General features: G+C 46.3%; 1 protein-coding gene across 4 annotated transcripts; it reads right to left on the reverse strand.

Annotated features, from left to right (window-relative positions):
• Positions 1–3,137: 3,137 nt before the first annotated feature.
• MANBAL (mannosidase beta like) lies at positions 3,138–12,193 on the reverse strand. 4 transcript variants are annotated; one of them, XM_074843087.1, is made up of 6 exons: positions 12,150–12,193; positions 11,055–11,142; positions 10,195–10,243; positions 8,799–8,881; positions 8,245–8,439; positions 3,138–5,676 (listed from the first exon to the last, which is right to left on the reverse strand). In XM_074843087.1, the coding sequence occupies exons 5-6, from the start codon at positions 8,392–8,394 to the stop codon at positions 5,569–5,571; spliced, it is 258 nt and encodes an 85-aa protein (XP_074699188.1). In that variant the 5' UTR covers positions 8,395–8,439; positions 8,799–8,881; positions 10,195–10,243; positions 11,055–11,142; positions 12,150–12,193; the 3' UTR covers positions 3,138–5,568. The 4 variants fall into 4 exon arrangements, with proteins under 4 accessions (XP_074699188.1, XP_074699187.1, XP_074699189.1 ...); XM_074843086.1 differs by lacking the exon at positions 8,799–8,881; XM_074843088.1 differs by lacking the exon at positions 11,055–11,142 and having other exon boundaries at positions 12,150–12,189.
• Between the last annotated feature and the right edge of the window lie 3,761 nt (positions 12,194–15,954).

Consider the following 15,954-nt stretch of genomic DNA (forward strand, 5'->3'; position numbering starts at 1 on the left):
GTTTTAGCCTCAGCTTGGGAAAAATATGAGATGTCTCAGGCCAGTGCTGATACCTTCCGTGGCCCCAGTCCATGAACTGGGGCTGGCTGAACTTGACGCTTACAGGGGCAGCACGTGAGAGGCTGGGACAGCCTTCTGGCAAGAAAGAAGGAGACAGTCCAGAGGGCAGGTTTCACACATAAGGAATGCTGCATTTGGCATGTAGATAGGACTGCAGGGTACTAGGGACACAGCTCCTTGCCTAGAACTGAAGTGAGAGCCCTTCAATCCCCTCCACCCACAGCATCCCCCCTTGGGGAGCTGAGCTCAAGTGTGACAAGAGCCATCAGCCAGGCAACAGATGTTTTTAAAAAGCAAAGCAGATGTGACCCAAAGCGGGTTTACCTTGTAGCTACCAGCCAGAACGGCTGGGGTTGAGCAATGGAGGAACCTGTTGGACTCTCTGCTCCAACCACCCGCTCTGCATCGCTGCCGTCCTCGGCGGGACTGCGGTTTCTTGGTGCGTGGCGGCTCACGCCTCCAGCAAGCAGGATGCAAGGAGCATCAAAGCCTCACCGGGGCCTCCAGGCACTAAATGCAACCAGGAAAGCTGGGAGGAGGGAAGTGAGCACTGCGAGAGGTTGGGGATTGCACAAGACAAATCTGTGTGTGCTGGCGAGGAGCAGGATCTGGGCAGGTGGTGTGAAGCACTCATAGCATCGTAGTGCTTGCTTATCACGAGAGCTCGGAAGTGTAATATTTGATTGTTTTAACTCCTCATGGCTCAGGGGTAGGCTGATGTGCACGGCACAGCTTCCCGGGTATACCTGGGGCTCCCAAGGTGGAGAGCTGTCCTTTCCCAGCAGTTACATCTGCTGGTTTTAAAAAACGTCAGGGAAGAGAAACACACTGTTGGGGCTGATTACAAGGGGTCAGCTCTCTCCATCCTGGGTGCTTCACCACGTGTTCTTTCTTTGTACCAGTCCTTGTGACAGCAGGTGATACCCACTGTCTGCTACTGGCAGGTAAAATTTGGCTGCAAGGACAGAAGAACTGCAATGGACATGAGTCTACAGGGTGGAAGCAACAACAGGGGGCATGAGGGTGAATTACGGTGACAGAAAAGCCACAAATTGGGAAGAATCAACATGAAATGGGGAAAATCAGCCAAATTTCAAGAGAGAGGCAGGAAGCTGAGTTCATCACCCTGCAATTGCCATCCATAAGCAAGAAACATTTAGACCAGCTACTGCACACTGGCCTGGCTACCAAAAGCCAGAAACCCCCCAAACCAACCACTTGAAAGACACAAACTGTCAGAGGAGAAGAGCAGGACCTTGGACCTGCAGTAATTGACAATTTAAAAAGAAATGCAAACACTGATTACAGCCCATGTCTTGCCAGAGAGAAAGGGAATCCTCCCCAACCAAATCATCCCTTCTGGTTGGATGAGGAAGAGGAGGAGGGCCAGATTCCTTCCCAGTGCCAAAGCTGGCAACCAACCTAATCACCAAACAAGCGCTGTACTCTGTACTCCAGCACTCTCCATTCATCATCCCATTTTCTTGCTGCAGTCAGTCTCCAATGCCTCATGAGATTAATAAACAAACAACTAAATCAATACAGTCACCTCGATCGCTGCAGGCCACAGGCTGTGAACCACATAACTTCTGCCTGAAAGAAGTATCAGCACATGAGAGGCTCCCAAGAGAGAAGTCCAGCACCCTAAAAATCGGCTGTCCAAAAATTAACACACACAGGGGAACAGTTCAGCAGTGTCCTGGGAAACAGAGATACTGAGCAGGTCCTCCCCTCCTACACCTTCCTGGTTTTCTCCTTGAGCATCACCACATCCAGCCTTGACCCTCCCTGAAATCCAGGCACTGAAGGAATATTTTCACATTCCTCATGACAGGCTGGGAAATAATCTTGGCTTATTGACTCAACAAGAGGGCTGCTCTGCAAACAGCAGTCCTCTTCAAAGATGGCCTCGGGCTCTTCAGTTCCTGTCAGTAGGGAACCTCACCAGAATCTCTCTGAAGCAGAGAAAAGCGTGTGTATGAGAATGAAAGTAAATTAGGTCTGAACAAGATTAACAGGGATTTAATTGAACTATGTGAACTGGAACTCCAGTCACGAGCTACTTATTAGCCCGTCTCAAGGGATTGTGCTGCTCGTGCTGGAGGAGCACAAGGATGCTTTGTGAGCATGGGACAGCTCCAGGGGACGGTGATGGCCACAGCTGGTGAGATGAGCATGGCCAGAGAGGCAGAGCTGCTTGAGCACGATCAAAAACCAAGCAAGGAATTCTCAACTCCCAGCCATGTGTCTTCAGAGCTGAGGCTCAGCCTGTTGAGGGACAGGAACTCTGTAACACCCATCAGCAGAGGAAACCCAGCTCTCAGCCCAGCTCCTGGGCTTTGGGTGGCAGAGCAAGGTGCTGTTCACCGAGGTGCTGCCTGCTGGCTGGGATCTGGAGACAGACCTTTGAAAACCTCCTCTTCAACAGAAGTGACTTAATGAGGTCTTCAGCTCCCTTTGGGATGTTAATTACAAAACAGTCTGGAGAAAAGAGCTTGGGAATTAAAGGAGTCACCACACTAGTCCTTCTCTTTTAGTTTTCTGTGAGGGAATCAACAGATGCTTGCCAAAGCTTGGCTACCAGGCCAGTCTCACTGCAGCCAAGAAGAGCCACCAGACAGCTCTGCGCTCCAGTCACACACCAGCTACAATCACACACCAAGGGGCTACTGGAAATCCCGATTACCAGTCCACTGAACCCCCATCTAACCCCCTGCTTGTATTATTAACAAATGATGCCTTTATTGTTGTTACCTTCATGGGGGCTCTTGGAGCCAAAATCTCCCATGAGAGGCAAATTAATTTAGTCATCGCATCACTTCCTCCTTCCTTCCAGGAAGGTGAAGCTGTACTGGGAAATAGTTTGCTACTTCCAAGTCAAACACAGGTACAGATGCACACATGCCTGACAGTATTAACTAACCCATTTCTCACAGATTAAAGGATGTGAAAGGCTCTCCCTTAATGGATCATTTTTATGAATAGGCTATTTCTGTCCCTGTGTTCCTATAGTCTGAGAGTTCCAGCAGCTTTCACAGTGAATGCATGGAAAGAGGCAGCACAACTTTAAAAACAGATTTCTTTTTAAACAAAGAGATTCTGGTTGTATTTATTACACATTTCAAGAGAAACTAAAATACATGGGATATTGATAATCTCTAAAAACATACTATAAGTTCAGCTAACAAGAGCATTGAAATAGGTAACAAGCTGTTAGGAACAGACTGGGAAATTTATCTTAATCCCTCTTCCCCCCAACAAAACCAAACCCCAATATCCATGATTTCTACTTAGCAATGAGTAAGCCAGCCTGCAAATAGCTAGACATAGATGTTGATGTGTTGATGCAGTAGCCTGCTATTTCAGGTAAAAGCCACAGCGCTCATCTCTAACTGGTTTTTAGCTGTTGAAGAGCTTCTATGTTTCAGGTAGTGTGTGCTACTCTTTCAATAGTTGCAATTCCATTAAAGCATTACCCCTCCTCTCTTTAGGTAAACTGCAGAAAGCCAGAGTTGTCAGCTAAAACAACCACCATCCTCATTTATTAAAATGGAAGAAGTGATCTGCAGTACCCACCCAGGGCAGTGGCAACACTTTTCTTTCCCTTGCAGATCACAGGCAGGAACACGGGTCCGTAATGGAAACTTGTAGCACAATATTGTTGTTATTTGCGTGGGAAATTTTTGTAATGTTTCTTTGTACTGAGAACTCAAAGCAACTTCAGAATGCTTGTCTCTCCCATGCTTTGTTCTGTCCTCCTAGTATCGCCTTTATGTAGACTCAAAAAAAAAAAAAAAAAAGAGAAGAAAAAGAAAATGCTGAATTTAAAGCCGAACTCCAAGCCGGATTTTAAGCAGTGCAACTTGTGTCAGCATTCTGGTTAAGAGAAGCAGAGAGCCTGGAGCGGGGAAGCAGTGAGAGGTTAGAATCAAACTGGTACTGGGATCCATCTGTCCCACCCATCAAAAGCAAAAGCGAGCAGAGAACGTGGCTGTTCTTAACACTGGTGGTTCCTGCAAAGGTGCCGTTCAACTCCTGTTAGAGAACACGCAGCGCAGCACAGCACTGCTACCGTACCCGGGCTCCCAAGGCATTTGTGAATTGAGGATGGGAGTCTATGTATGCAAAAGGGATGGCAGACTTGCAGGCCTGCCAGAGAACCCTTTCCTTCAAAGCTGCTCTGAACCCTGGGTGCGCCTAAAAGAGCAGGTTCTCCTCCCATTGACTCATTCGTGATCAAACAAACCAAGATGTGAGCTGGCATCAGGAAGCTTGAGCTGCCCTACAGAGACTCTGTGGCTACGTCACCACCTATCTCTTTCCAGGCCTGTCTAGCCATATTTAAATCTAATACTAGATTGTCCCTGGGCCTGGAGAGCCAGAGCCTGAAGGAACATTGTGGATATGTCTCTTGCCATGTAGTCATGCTACACAGCTAGCTTGCCACCCCTTGGATCTTAAAATACCCATCTCCTCAGGCTGAGCTCCTATTTCACTTCAGGAAGAATGCAGCAAGAGGAGATGCAGCAGACTGTAGCAGGTAAGGCTGGGAGGGAGTTTGCAAATGCACCAAACCCCAGCTGTGTTGAAATGGAGCACACGGTTAGGACTCAGCCAGCTGACAGGAGGGTTTATCAACGGCACAGCGAGGCAGCGCTGTTTGATCCATGCCCAGTGCAGCACTCCGACACTCCCGCCCCAGAGCAGCTTCTCTCCAACATGCAGTACCTGGTCTTCCCAAGTTTCCAAGAACACCCCATTAGCACAGGCATTAAATTCTGCACCTTCCAGAATCCAACTGTTCCCTGATTCTTGTACTCACTGCAGTCCCCACCACAGTCTCAACTCCCTGAAATGTACCTGCTTTCAAGGGTGGGAATAGAAAGGAAAAATGCATGGGTGGGGAGTAAGAAAGAGGTAGCGACGCTGGGGAAATGAAAGCTTTCATCTACAGCAGTCTGGAATCTGATGCGTTATTACCTAAAGAATTAAAGAATATGACAAAGACATTATTATTAAGCCATAAAACGCAGCTATGTATTTCAGACTAGATGACAACAGAGATGAATACAAAGCTGTGTAGTGCGGTACCCTTGATCCATTTGATCCCTCTGCCTTCAAAAAATACAACACAAACCGGTATCCAAAGTAGCAAACCCATGCTCCACCTTCCACAGGGACTTTACTACAAATCCAAGCCAGCATGCGGGAGCTAGGACAACAGGCCTCTCTACCCATCAGAAATGACAGAAGTTACTTTAACGGTGACTGACACATTAATCATGCCAAATGAAGTCCTGGACATGTGAAGTCCTCTTTGCTTGTAAGAAATCTATGGCAGAACCCCACCCCTTCCACTCTTTTAAGTTTCTTCTCCCTTGTCCCCAAAAGGTAAAGCATGGCAATGCCAGAAAACCATTTAATATAGTTAATTGCCTTTGATGTCATCTCCAAGGAAGCATGATTATAGGTGATTATTTTGTCTTTTGAGGCTCATCGGTCATGCGTTTATCGTTTCTTTTTGGTTTCCTTCTTGGGTTTCTTGCTTATTTGTGGAGCAGTTGCCTTTGGCTTCTTCACTGTCTCCGAATTCTTAGGCTCAAAACTGTCCGAGTCCTACAAGAATCAATTAAGAAACAATCAGTAACTTTCTTCTACAATTTGCTGACAGCTCACTTTGGGAATCTGAGTATAAGCCAAAGGAAGCAAGTGCTGGGTATCTCTGTTGGAACACATCTACATCAAACTGAGTCCACATTTAATGAGACTCAAGCAGCACCATCTCTGCTTCTTCTGCATGTGCTTTTTGATGAGTGTGAGTTTATGCATGGAAACAGCTTGTTACCAGAGAAGCCGTTAAAAGCTTAAGTGTCTAAAACTGGCTTTGGAGAAGAAAAACAAAACCAACTTTAAAGGCAAGAAGAAAATCAGCTCTAAATGAAAACTGTTTAAATTAGGAAAAGGAGAAAATACCATTATCATCACCAGTGTGCATGGAAACATTCAGCAGGTATTTCTGCCAAATGTTAATCACTATCATGTGCAAGACAAAAAATATTCCCCAAAACAGTAGTAAGAATGTAAAGTTCAGAGCCTCTAAACCAAGCCCAAAATCCAGGGAGGGAATTGCAGGCAAAGCTTTCTTCACCTGGACTAACAAGGAATGCTTAGATATGCTGCTAGTTTCCTTCAGGCGAGATGACAGATAATATTTCAGCCATGAGAAATAAAGTCTAGTTATCTTGTAAAAACACAAGGGAACAGCGCCAGTCTCATCTGAGAAAGCGCACACATGCAGATTGCCTCCTTTCATTAAATGCATTTGAGTATAAATATTGCTTTAGCATCTTGGTTTCTATCAGTCAGAGCGTGCCAACTGGAAAAGGACACACAAAAAATGGCTGAGCAAGACGTGCTAGTTTCAAGCTTCCAAGAGAGCGCTCCAGATAATGGAGGGGGAGGCGAGCATCTGACAGTATCCTTTTAATCAAGGAGCTTGGTTCAAACGTCTCTCAAGTTACTGGGCTATTACAGTTCACATCTGTGTGGCTTTCCAAGGAAGAAGACTTGGCTGGCTTTCCAAAGGCTGTAACCGGCACACAGGGAGCTGGCAGGCTCTGGAGAAATGGAGCAACATATTACTCAGGGATGCAGTGTGCTGCTGCTGTAAAGTGAGCACTGCTGCCTTCTAATGTTCAAACCAAGGTAGACTTCAAAGCCTGAAGCCTCCAAGACACAGAAGCTCCTCAACAGCCTGCCCAGACTCAAGCATCATTCCCGAGACCTGGAGGGGTAGCCTCTGGTGTTTACGGTCTTGTAAATTAGTTATGTGGACAGTAAATCAAGAGGACAGTATACACATGGAGAAAATAAAAAGTAGAGCATGCAAGCATCAAAGCATGCTTGCAACTTAAAACAGTAACAGGTCCCTGAGCTTTATCGTTTTAATTGCAGGCCTGGTCTTCAGTTTCCCACTTCAAACTAAAGCTCTCACTCTTTTCAGCTTTCAAGAATCAGGCTAGTCAGTATTTCTCAAAAATTTATCAGGAGAAACCATGGACTCTGACAGATGGGCGCTGGTGGCTGCAGAGTAACGGTGCAAGACCTGCAATGCCACCGCATCGTGACCAGCAGCTGCCTGGTTCATCTCCCTGCTGCAGCTCCTGTAGCAGGACTAGCAGGAGGGAGCACGCACCCATGTCGGGGCAGCGTCACCGATCCAGGACATCAACGCCACTTCACATCACACCGGCAGTTAAATGTGGAAGAGTTGGGTCATGAACTGCATCCTTCACACTGTACCTCACCCTCAGGCATTTCCTTCCCCAGATACACTGAAAATTTCCGTGCTGCTTCTTTACAAGAGGGAGCAAACATGGCAATAAAGATAGCCTGAAAACAAAACTTCCCATGCTGAGTTGTTACTGAAAATATACGATATACATTTAGACAAAATCTGTATCAAAACACCAAACTTACAGCCTTACATCTGTCCCCAGCACCACAGGCATTACCAAGCACACAGAGCCCTTTTATCAGAAAAGCCAGGCAGATGCAGGTCATCCCACTGTGGCCCAGTCTAGAGGAATCAGAGTCCAGTAGCTCACCTCAGCCTTCCACTTTAACCTTTTCCTCTACTAACTACATCAAAGGACCCTCCACTTGCCGGCACAGGATTGGGTGTCTGTACTGAAAGCTGCCTTCCTCATGTTAAAATATATCACGAATTTCACCTGTATCTTGTTTCCAGAAATCGCACACAAACTTGGGCCCAAAGTCACTTCCTGAAAGGCAGGTCCTGCAAAGGGGACGCCCTGCCTGGCAATTAATAAAGCAAATCAGCAGCAGGATGACAGTATGCGGTTGGGACTAAAGCCTCCTCGTGGGCAGTCAGGAACAGCATGTACATTCAGCACACCTTGCCAGTGCTCCAGGTCACTTTTTTCACTGATATTCACAGAGACCCTGACTCAGGTATTTGTTCCTGACTTTCTGATCTGTGGGTAAGTCACAAGACAAAAGCTGGAGGTGGGAAAGCTAGAGGGAAGGAAAGAGAACCAACAATGAAACTGTCATCAATCCCAGGGGCAGACCACTGTGTCTCCATTAGCTACTCAAGGTTCTCTGCCATCCTGTTTTCTCTGACTCTGCCCACCTATATCAATATTAAAGAGTACTGCTTACTGTCTTATGGGACTTTGAAACTGGCAGGATTATGGCTAGCACACAGATAAGCTGGAAAATGGCTCCAAAGAAGAGTCCGTAGCGTAGCACATTCTCCATGAATGTGGGCTCAGGGATTTCAGGTGGGGAGAAATCCAACTCAGCAGCCATCGTGAGTGCACCCTTCTCCTCTAATGCTCTCAAGAAGACTGGTTACTACAAAAAGAGGGGAAAAAAAAAGAGCAATTATTTGCATCATGCTTTCTGGAATTTACTTTCCATTACCAAAAACTGAAAGACTACCTCATGCAGGTTTTTTTAAGACACCCTAGATCTACAGATCCAATAACAAAGAGGGAAAAGAAAGTTGCATTTTATTTGAATGCTTGTCTTTTACCATCTGCCTAAGAAAATAGTCCTCAAATGCTAGTATTAGTGCATTTGCAGGTGAGGGCAAGACAAACCAAATGTGAACAATATTCATTAAACAATAAGGGAAAAGCTTAATAAGCAAGAATATACTTTCCCCGAAGTTGATCATGCATGCAAGGTGACTATTACTCACTTTGACTTACATTGTATATGCGGTCACAGCCTTGTTGTTTTAGATGGTGTACAAAACCAACTATTACTTAAATAAACCACAGAGAAGGTAGATCTGTTGAAGGCAGAGGAAAGAGTTATCTGTTTCAAGTTAAGCATGGCTTTAGTGGCTGGTTACACCATGCGACGGTCACAGAGGTATTTTATGGCAGAGTTAAACATTGATCTCCTGGGTCCCGAGCTAGTTTCTCAGCCACGAGACCATCCTTTCTTCCTTCCTTTGTCTTTTGCTAATGGAGTTGTCAATTCATTCTATGAATGACTAATGGCTTTCTACAATAACAGAACTCTCCTGCCACAATTGCTGGAGTATGCCACAAAGTCCCAAAAGGGAAATTCAATTAGTCTGAGATGCCATCAGAACTCAGTTGTGATTACCGTCTTACTCCGTTTTCCTGATCAGTATGATCTTGGTGTGCACTTACTGAATCAGCACTACTGACTGATATTTACAACTCTCTATATTACCGAAGCCTGGGTGTGAGATTGTGCTGCATGCATGTTTTAGCTGAATGGTAGTAATCTGCCTCCTAGAAATTATCTCCACAGCAGGCTCTGTATTTCTCAGGCTAGGAGGAGATTTCTACAATCTGCAGATGTGACCCAGTTCAGAAAGATGGTAAACTTAAGAGTATAATTTGAGTAAAGTTAGTTGATAAATTTGAGAATCAATCAACATTGCATAAGAGGCAAATGTCATTTGGGGACATACTAAAAGGAGTGGTATATAAATTACAAGAAACAATTATTTTAATTCAGTTGAAGTATGGGATATTATTTTGAATTTTAAAAGAAGAAAAATTCCCAACTGCACGGACTGCCACCCACTGGAATACAGAGACTGTGGAATCCCTGTTACTGGTGATTCAGAAGAGCAGATCTGATAAGCATTCCCCTGGGATAGGGCGTGAGTACATATAATCCTGCCTTTGAATCAGGAGATAAGAATAGGTGACTTCTTGCAGTCCCTTCCAGGTTTGTATTTCAGCGAAAGAAAATTTTTCAAATTTTGATTAAAATTCAGTAAACAAGGGCTGCATGGGACCTGTGCATGAAGCCAGAATACACGCTGGGCCACCCACGCTCAGCAAGTCACAACGCAGACCCAAAGGCTGCACCAGATGTACACCGATGTGAACAAAGCATGCATGAAAGTGGCTCATCCCTAATGGCTTTTAACTTTTAAAATGCCCTCTCCCCCAGCCCACTAAGGCAGCAGGTCCTAAGCAAGAAACACAATCATGGGAAATTTCACCCCTGAGCTGCATTTTATTTCAACTTCATTTATTGGGATATCTTTTGAAAACCTTATTCTTGCCCACCCCCTTCCTCAAACAGAGCAGAAAGGGATATTGCTTCATTCCTCACCTGGAGTTTTCTCAGGACAAACTCCTGCTGATAATCCGGATTCATACACCTGAAACACAACACACAAAAATAAACCAGAAAAGGAAACTGATACAATGAAAACAAAAAAATCTCCATCCTCACTTTCCTCCTTTCCCCTTTTCTATTTCACCTCCTTTGAAGGTATTAGTAATTTTCTAACAAACCCAGGTGACATGACCAGCATCAAGAGCTCTCATGCAAGCTGGTAGCAGCTGCCACTACCATTTTAAGCACTGCCCCATGAAATATGCTCAGAGAAGACCTGACATCATGCTCCAACTAGTCACAGTAAAGCATCCTCGCTTGCACAGTAGCCACCGCAGGCAACCCACATTTGGACCACTAGTTTTCCTGTCAGTACAGCTGAACTAATATTAGCAAAATTCTCCCCTGTTTTAAAAAACTCCAGTGGTTAACACAATGCCCAAACCCGCACACACAAGGAGGCTAAACCTTAGCCAAATGAGCAGGCCAAAGCTGAGCACTGGGGAACCAGGGCTCAGTGTCTGGCAGGCCACCTTCTGCACCACACAAAACTCGCAAAGTGAGTTTTCTCATGGAGAGCACGACCTCCTGACACTTTGCCTTGCAGCTAGTCCAACAGGTCCCTGGATAATGGAGTCTTCCTCCTTGTTCCCGAGAAGCTAACAGTTTCACCACCACTTCCTTGGCTAACATCTCTTCTTCACCATGAATTATCAACCACCTTTTTCCTCAGACCACCTCAACTATGAACATGACTACACTTAAACTGTTCTTAAATTGCATTTAAAGATTGGTACTCCTACTTCAGACACTGAGAGGTAACTCCTGCCCCCCACCCCACCCCACCAGCTTACTCATCTGGTTTAACAGCAGCTACTGCCTCTCCCAAGCCTGGCCATCTCACTGGAACATAACAGCAGAAACAGGTCACAAACAGTTTCTCTGCAATAAAGTAATTGATTTTGACTATCAATTCAAAAATATTCAGTCTTGTCTCTACTAGCATTTTACAGCAAGCTAATGACCCCCACACAAAAGGACTTGGTCCTGTAGCAAAGCCAGAGCTGTACCACAGATCCAGAGAGGGGCTACTCAGGGCTGCAGGATCATGCTTTTGCTCAGTGACACCACTGTAAGATGATGTGGCTGTCCCCCTGGGCGCAGGATCAGGCCCTACGATAAATAACCATGTGTTTTCAGGACCAGGGCCATAAACTAGCCGTCTCAATAGAGCTAGGACAGGCTCAAACCTTTCTTTTTGCTGTCCTGTATTTCCCAACTGGCATCTTCAAGGCCTAGCACTATATAATTAGCATAGAACAAAGCCACAGGAGCACTTCAAATAATATATATATTAGCTTCCTCTTGGGGTGGAAATAAAGAGCAACAGTATCGGTGGAGAACATGAAAGCTTCCATCAAAGGATGAGGCAAAAAAGGCTCACGCTGGATTTCTGAAATGACTTAGTAGGTGTTGGGATGGAGACTGGCCAATTCATATTGGCTCCAGGAGGATTTGGGCGCGCTTAGCGCCGCTGAAAACATGACCGCGAGCGAGGCCGAGCAGCCTGCGGGCTTACGGGCCCGGGGCCAGGCAGCCGGCTTTGCCAGCCGGGTCCGGGGCTGTAAGGAGAAGCAGCTGTGCAGCCTCAGAGCAGGGGCACCCAGCGTCCCTCCTCCCCTCTCGAGAGCACAGCTCTGCGCCGCTTCTCCCTGCAAGGAGCGGTGGCCAGCCCTGGCTGCAGCAGGAGGCGCGGGCCGCGGCGGAGCCGGCGAGGCTCCCCTGCACCCGAAGCTCTGCCACCCGCTTCCCGGGGGGGCCGGGGCGGTGCTGAAGCCACCGCTCCATCCCTCCTTTCCAACATACACCTTTCCAGCAGGCCCCCGCGCCGCTCCAGACCCCCCCGAGAGCCCCCCAGCCTCCCCCTCACGGCCGCCCATCCCGCTCACCGCCCCTCACGGCCAGGCCTCGCCGCCCCGGAAGTGATTCCTGCGCGGCAGGAAGTGCGCCCCGCCCCGCCCCTAGCAACCTCCCGGGGTGCCGGGTTGCTAAGGGCGGCCTGCGGGCGGCCCGCTGGCCTGTGGGGCCGGGCGGCCGGGCTCCGCCAGCGCCTGCGTTCCGAAAGGCTCCTGAGGCCGCTCGGCTTCACGCTGCCGCGGGCTCCGCCCCACCTGTGGGCGCCTGTGGGTGCTGACCCCCCGGTAGGTCCCCACGGCCAGGCCCGGGTCGGCCCCTCTGGCAGCGAAGTGCCCTGGGCCTTTACACCTCAGGGTTAATGTTCTCGCCCTCTCAGTGCGAGCATTTTAATCCACGCCATCAATAGTGTGGCCTTTCAGTCCTGGCGGATTTCTCTTTATCTATGAGGTTTTGATCTGTTCCCTTGAATTGCTGTGGTAGCAACAATTAAGATGCAAGCTTCTGGCTTTGCTCTTGCTGTTCTTTTTTTTATTTTTAATGTCCCGATTTGCTATCCAACTCTGAAATGGAGATGTCTTGATAAGATGACCTACAAAGGGAAAAATGGCTTGTGCTCTGTTTTGTTCATTTGTGGTATTTAAAGAATCTGATTTGTTTTGCTCTTTTCCTAACCCTAAAATATCAGTAGTGCCAGGTCAGTTTTGCTGCAGAGCTTTGCTATCAGAGAGCCTAAATACTTTGGGGAAAACCTAATCGGTTACTTATCTATTGAGGGAGTAAGGTATGGCATTTGTAATAAAAGGATTTTCTAGGCTGTTGCCAAGCATTTGAATTAAATGGGTATTAATGAAAACAATTTCAAAGGTTTTGAGCAATTGGATTAAAAACCTTTCATCTTTTTAAGTGCAGAAGATTTTACAGACAACTGGAGAATGTGCACGGCTGCGAATTTCAGAGGCCAGAGATACTTGTACAAAGAAATTCTTACAGCATAAAAGTCCTAAGAAAAAAATTACTCTTAAATAATTACCAGAGCTTTCACTGTCCCTGGTGAGTGGCTGTACTGGCTAAGGGATAAACCCAGAGCTCAGGATCTGCCCTTTCAGCTCCCAAACACTATTTAGGACACAAAAACACTGAGGAGGGAGAAATAATTCTTGTGAATGTCAGGAGAAATCCTATCAGTATGGATTAAACGGCCAGATTAAATTCTTCCCAATACTACCAGTACACTGAATTTGGTGGTGCTGCTGTCCACACACACCTTCTCATGGGCTCTGATCCTCACAGTTTGAAGTTTGCAGGCGAAGGCGAAAATACACGCTTAGACTCCAACCCATACTGTATGTTTCCTTCCTTTCCCCTCCTCTCCCCCAGCAGAAGTGCCACTACTTAGTCTAAGTAGAAATACGCAGGTGAAATTTGCAGTTTTTATACAGCTCCTTCCCACTCCCTCCACCACTATCCCGCCCCGGAGACCACCAGACCCTGGTAGAGCGGTGCCAGGCTCTGCACGGAGACACTCAGCCTTTGAACCGCAAGCAGGTGGTGCCATCAGCCCGCTGTGGCTGCGTGCCTTTCACCAGCACCACACTGACCCGTTCGTTTCAGCTGATTGTGAAATGATACAAAAGGAAGCTATTTATAAAAAAAGAGAAGATTTTTTCCAAAGCCTACGAGTTGTCAGTGTGTTTCAAAGCTACAACTGATTCAACAAGCGGAAATGGCAATTTTGTCAGCACCCAAATCTAAGTAGACAGAGCTCAGGCATAAAGTCTTTCTCCAAATCCAAATCATCCTTAGTTTTTTTAGCCCTTTCTACATTTCTCCTTTGGTTTGCATTGCAGTATTTCCTGCATGTCTTTGCAGTGAGACCTATTTATTACCATTCATGGTACATGTACCACATCCTTGTGCACCAAGGTCTTCTCATCCTCAGGTTGCATATTATTATTCAGCACGAAAAAATTAGTAACAACTGCTTTCATTTTTCAGCCCTTACTGGAAATGTAGCCCTCCTCACTCCCTCTCCATAAACTACATTTTACTTTCATGATACCAGTGACACATCTTCCTCAAATTCTGTTTTCTGTCAGAAGCTTTCAAAGGACTTTCCCAAGGAGAGCAGTAACAGCGACATTTGGATTCTGATGGGAAACGAAGTCACAGAAAATATGTAGACTAATTCACAGCCTGCTTTGAGGGGAAGGGCTGTCGTTGGGGTAGTCACTAGGGCCCTCTGCACAGAGATTCACAGACCCCTTCCTACGCTGCCTCTCCATCCCGGAGTATGAAGGTCTCAGAGCTTCCAAACATCAGGAGTAGGGTCCTCAAGTGGGGCACCAGCAGCCAAAGGACTTTTGTGAGCCTGGTCGCTGCAAGTCGGTGACAGGTTTAGGATTGAAGCCCTGTTCATTGGTTCTAGCTGCAATGTGCTGTGTAACCTTCTAGTCAAGGCTCCTTTCCTAACTGAAATGAGAGTGCTAAGACCAAAGATGAACTCCTTAATTACCGACTTTCACTGCTGGCGTCCAAGCTCTGTCTGCCGGGGTTGGAAGAGGAAGGAGATAGTATTTAGAGAGCCAGAAATTCAGGAACCGGTACTTCTCAAACCTACAGCTGAGTGCAACATGCTGACATCTTGGCAGTTCACTTGGACGATGCTGAAACACTCCAGCAACTCTGCTAGGAAATAAACAGAGCCAGGCAGGTACGGGCTCTATAAATGGATCTCACCCACCGAGCTCATCAGGCCTCCTGACAGATATACATCTTGCAGGCTGGTGCCATTTGCTCTATTGTAGTCTCGGTGATACATTAATGTTTGAAGATTAAGTAGGCTTTTCAAGCAGGCTTTTAATGCTATGAGACAGTCCTTTCTGATAGCACTTCTTGCACATTTTAAATTACTGATTTATTTTGTCTGGTTTTAATCTGATCCCTTGCTTCAGACTCATAGTTCAAACTGGGCTCTCATCCAGAGGGACTCCTTCCTTGAGATTATTTTGATGTTTGTATTCAGCTTCCTACCAATCTGAATTCCTCAAGGGAAAATTCTCCTTAGGTAATCTATTGATGTTCAAAGGATTGAGTCTGGAGGATCTGAAGATCCAAATCCCAGCACTTTATCCTTTCAAGGTGGAGAAGCCAAGTCTCGTATGATTTTCTAATGGCAAGTCTCACCACACCTGCTGGGTTTAAGTTTTGGGTCCTTTGCTTCTTCTTTAGAAGAAACTGGCAACACAGGCCAAATCTTGTCTTTCTCATCTCATTTTGGTTGCTTGCCATCCACAGCAATGATTGCATTTTTGCAAAAAACTTAGGAATGAAAGTTACTGTGTATGTAGCAATAATGGACAATGTAATTAAATGACTGATGATCAACTTACTTATAGTGTGCCTTAGTTCTACCACTTGGGATAAAACATTTGAACCAAAATGTGTTCCATCCTACCTCTAAGATAGCAAACCTAGGCAAAAAATATAACCTCTAATCTTAGGCAGTTCTGTTTAATTTACCATTAGGGCATTTGCGATAAGTTACCACCACATCTCTGAAGTAAAAGAAAACCAGGGAGAACAGTTGTGTGGGGCTCTCTCAGAAGTGGTGGAGATTGGAGAAACTGGGGACCAACAGCCACTGTCTGTGCCATTTTGGAGAAGTGCAGAAAAGCTTTTTTTGTCATTTGATGAGTTACTTCTTACTGTCATTAGTTTCAACCTCACAAGGTGAGCAGGACCATTTCACATACTCCTCAGCTTATCTGAAGCTGTATGTTGTGCACCTGGAATAGACAGAGGCAATTTTTTAAAGCATGGCATGGAGACCGGAGGAGG

Source organism: Strix aluco, chromosome 17 (genome assembly GCF_031877795.1).
Source record: "Strix aluco isolate bStrAlu1 chromosome 17, bStrAlu1.hap1, whole genome shotgun sequence".
Taxonomy (NCBI): domain Eukaryota; kingdom Metazoa; phylum Chordata; class Aves; order Strigiformes; family Strigidae; genus Strix; species Strix aluco.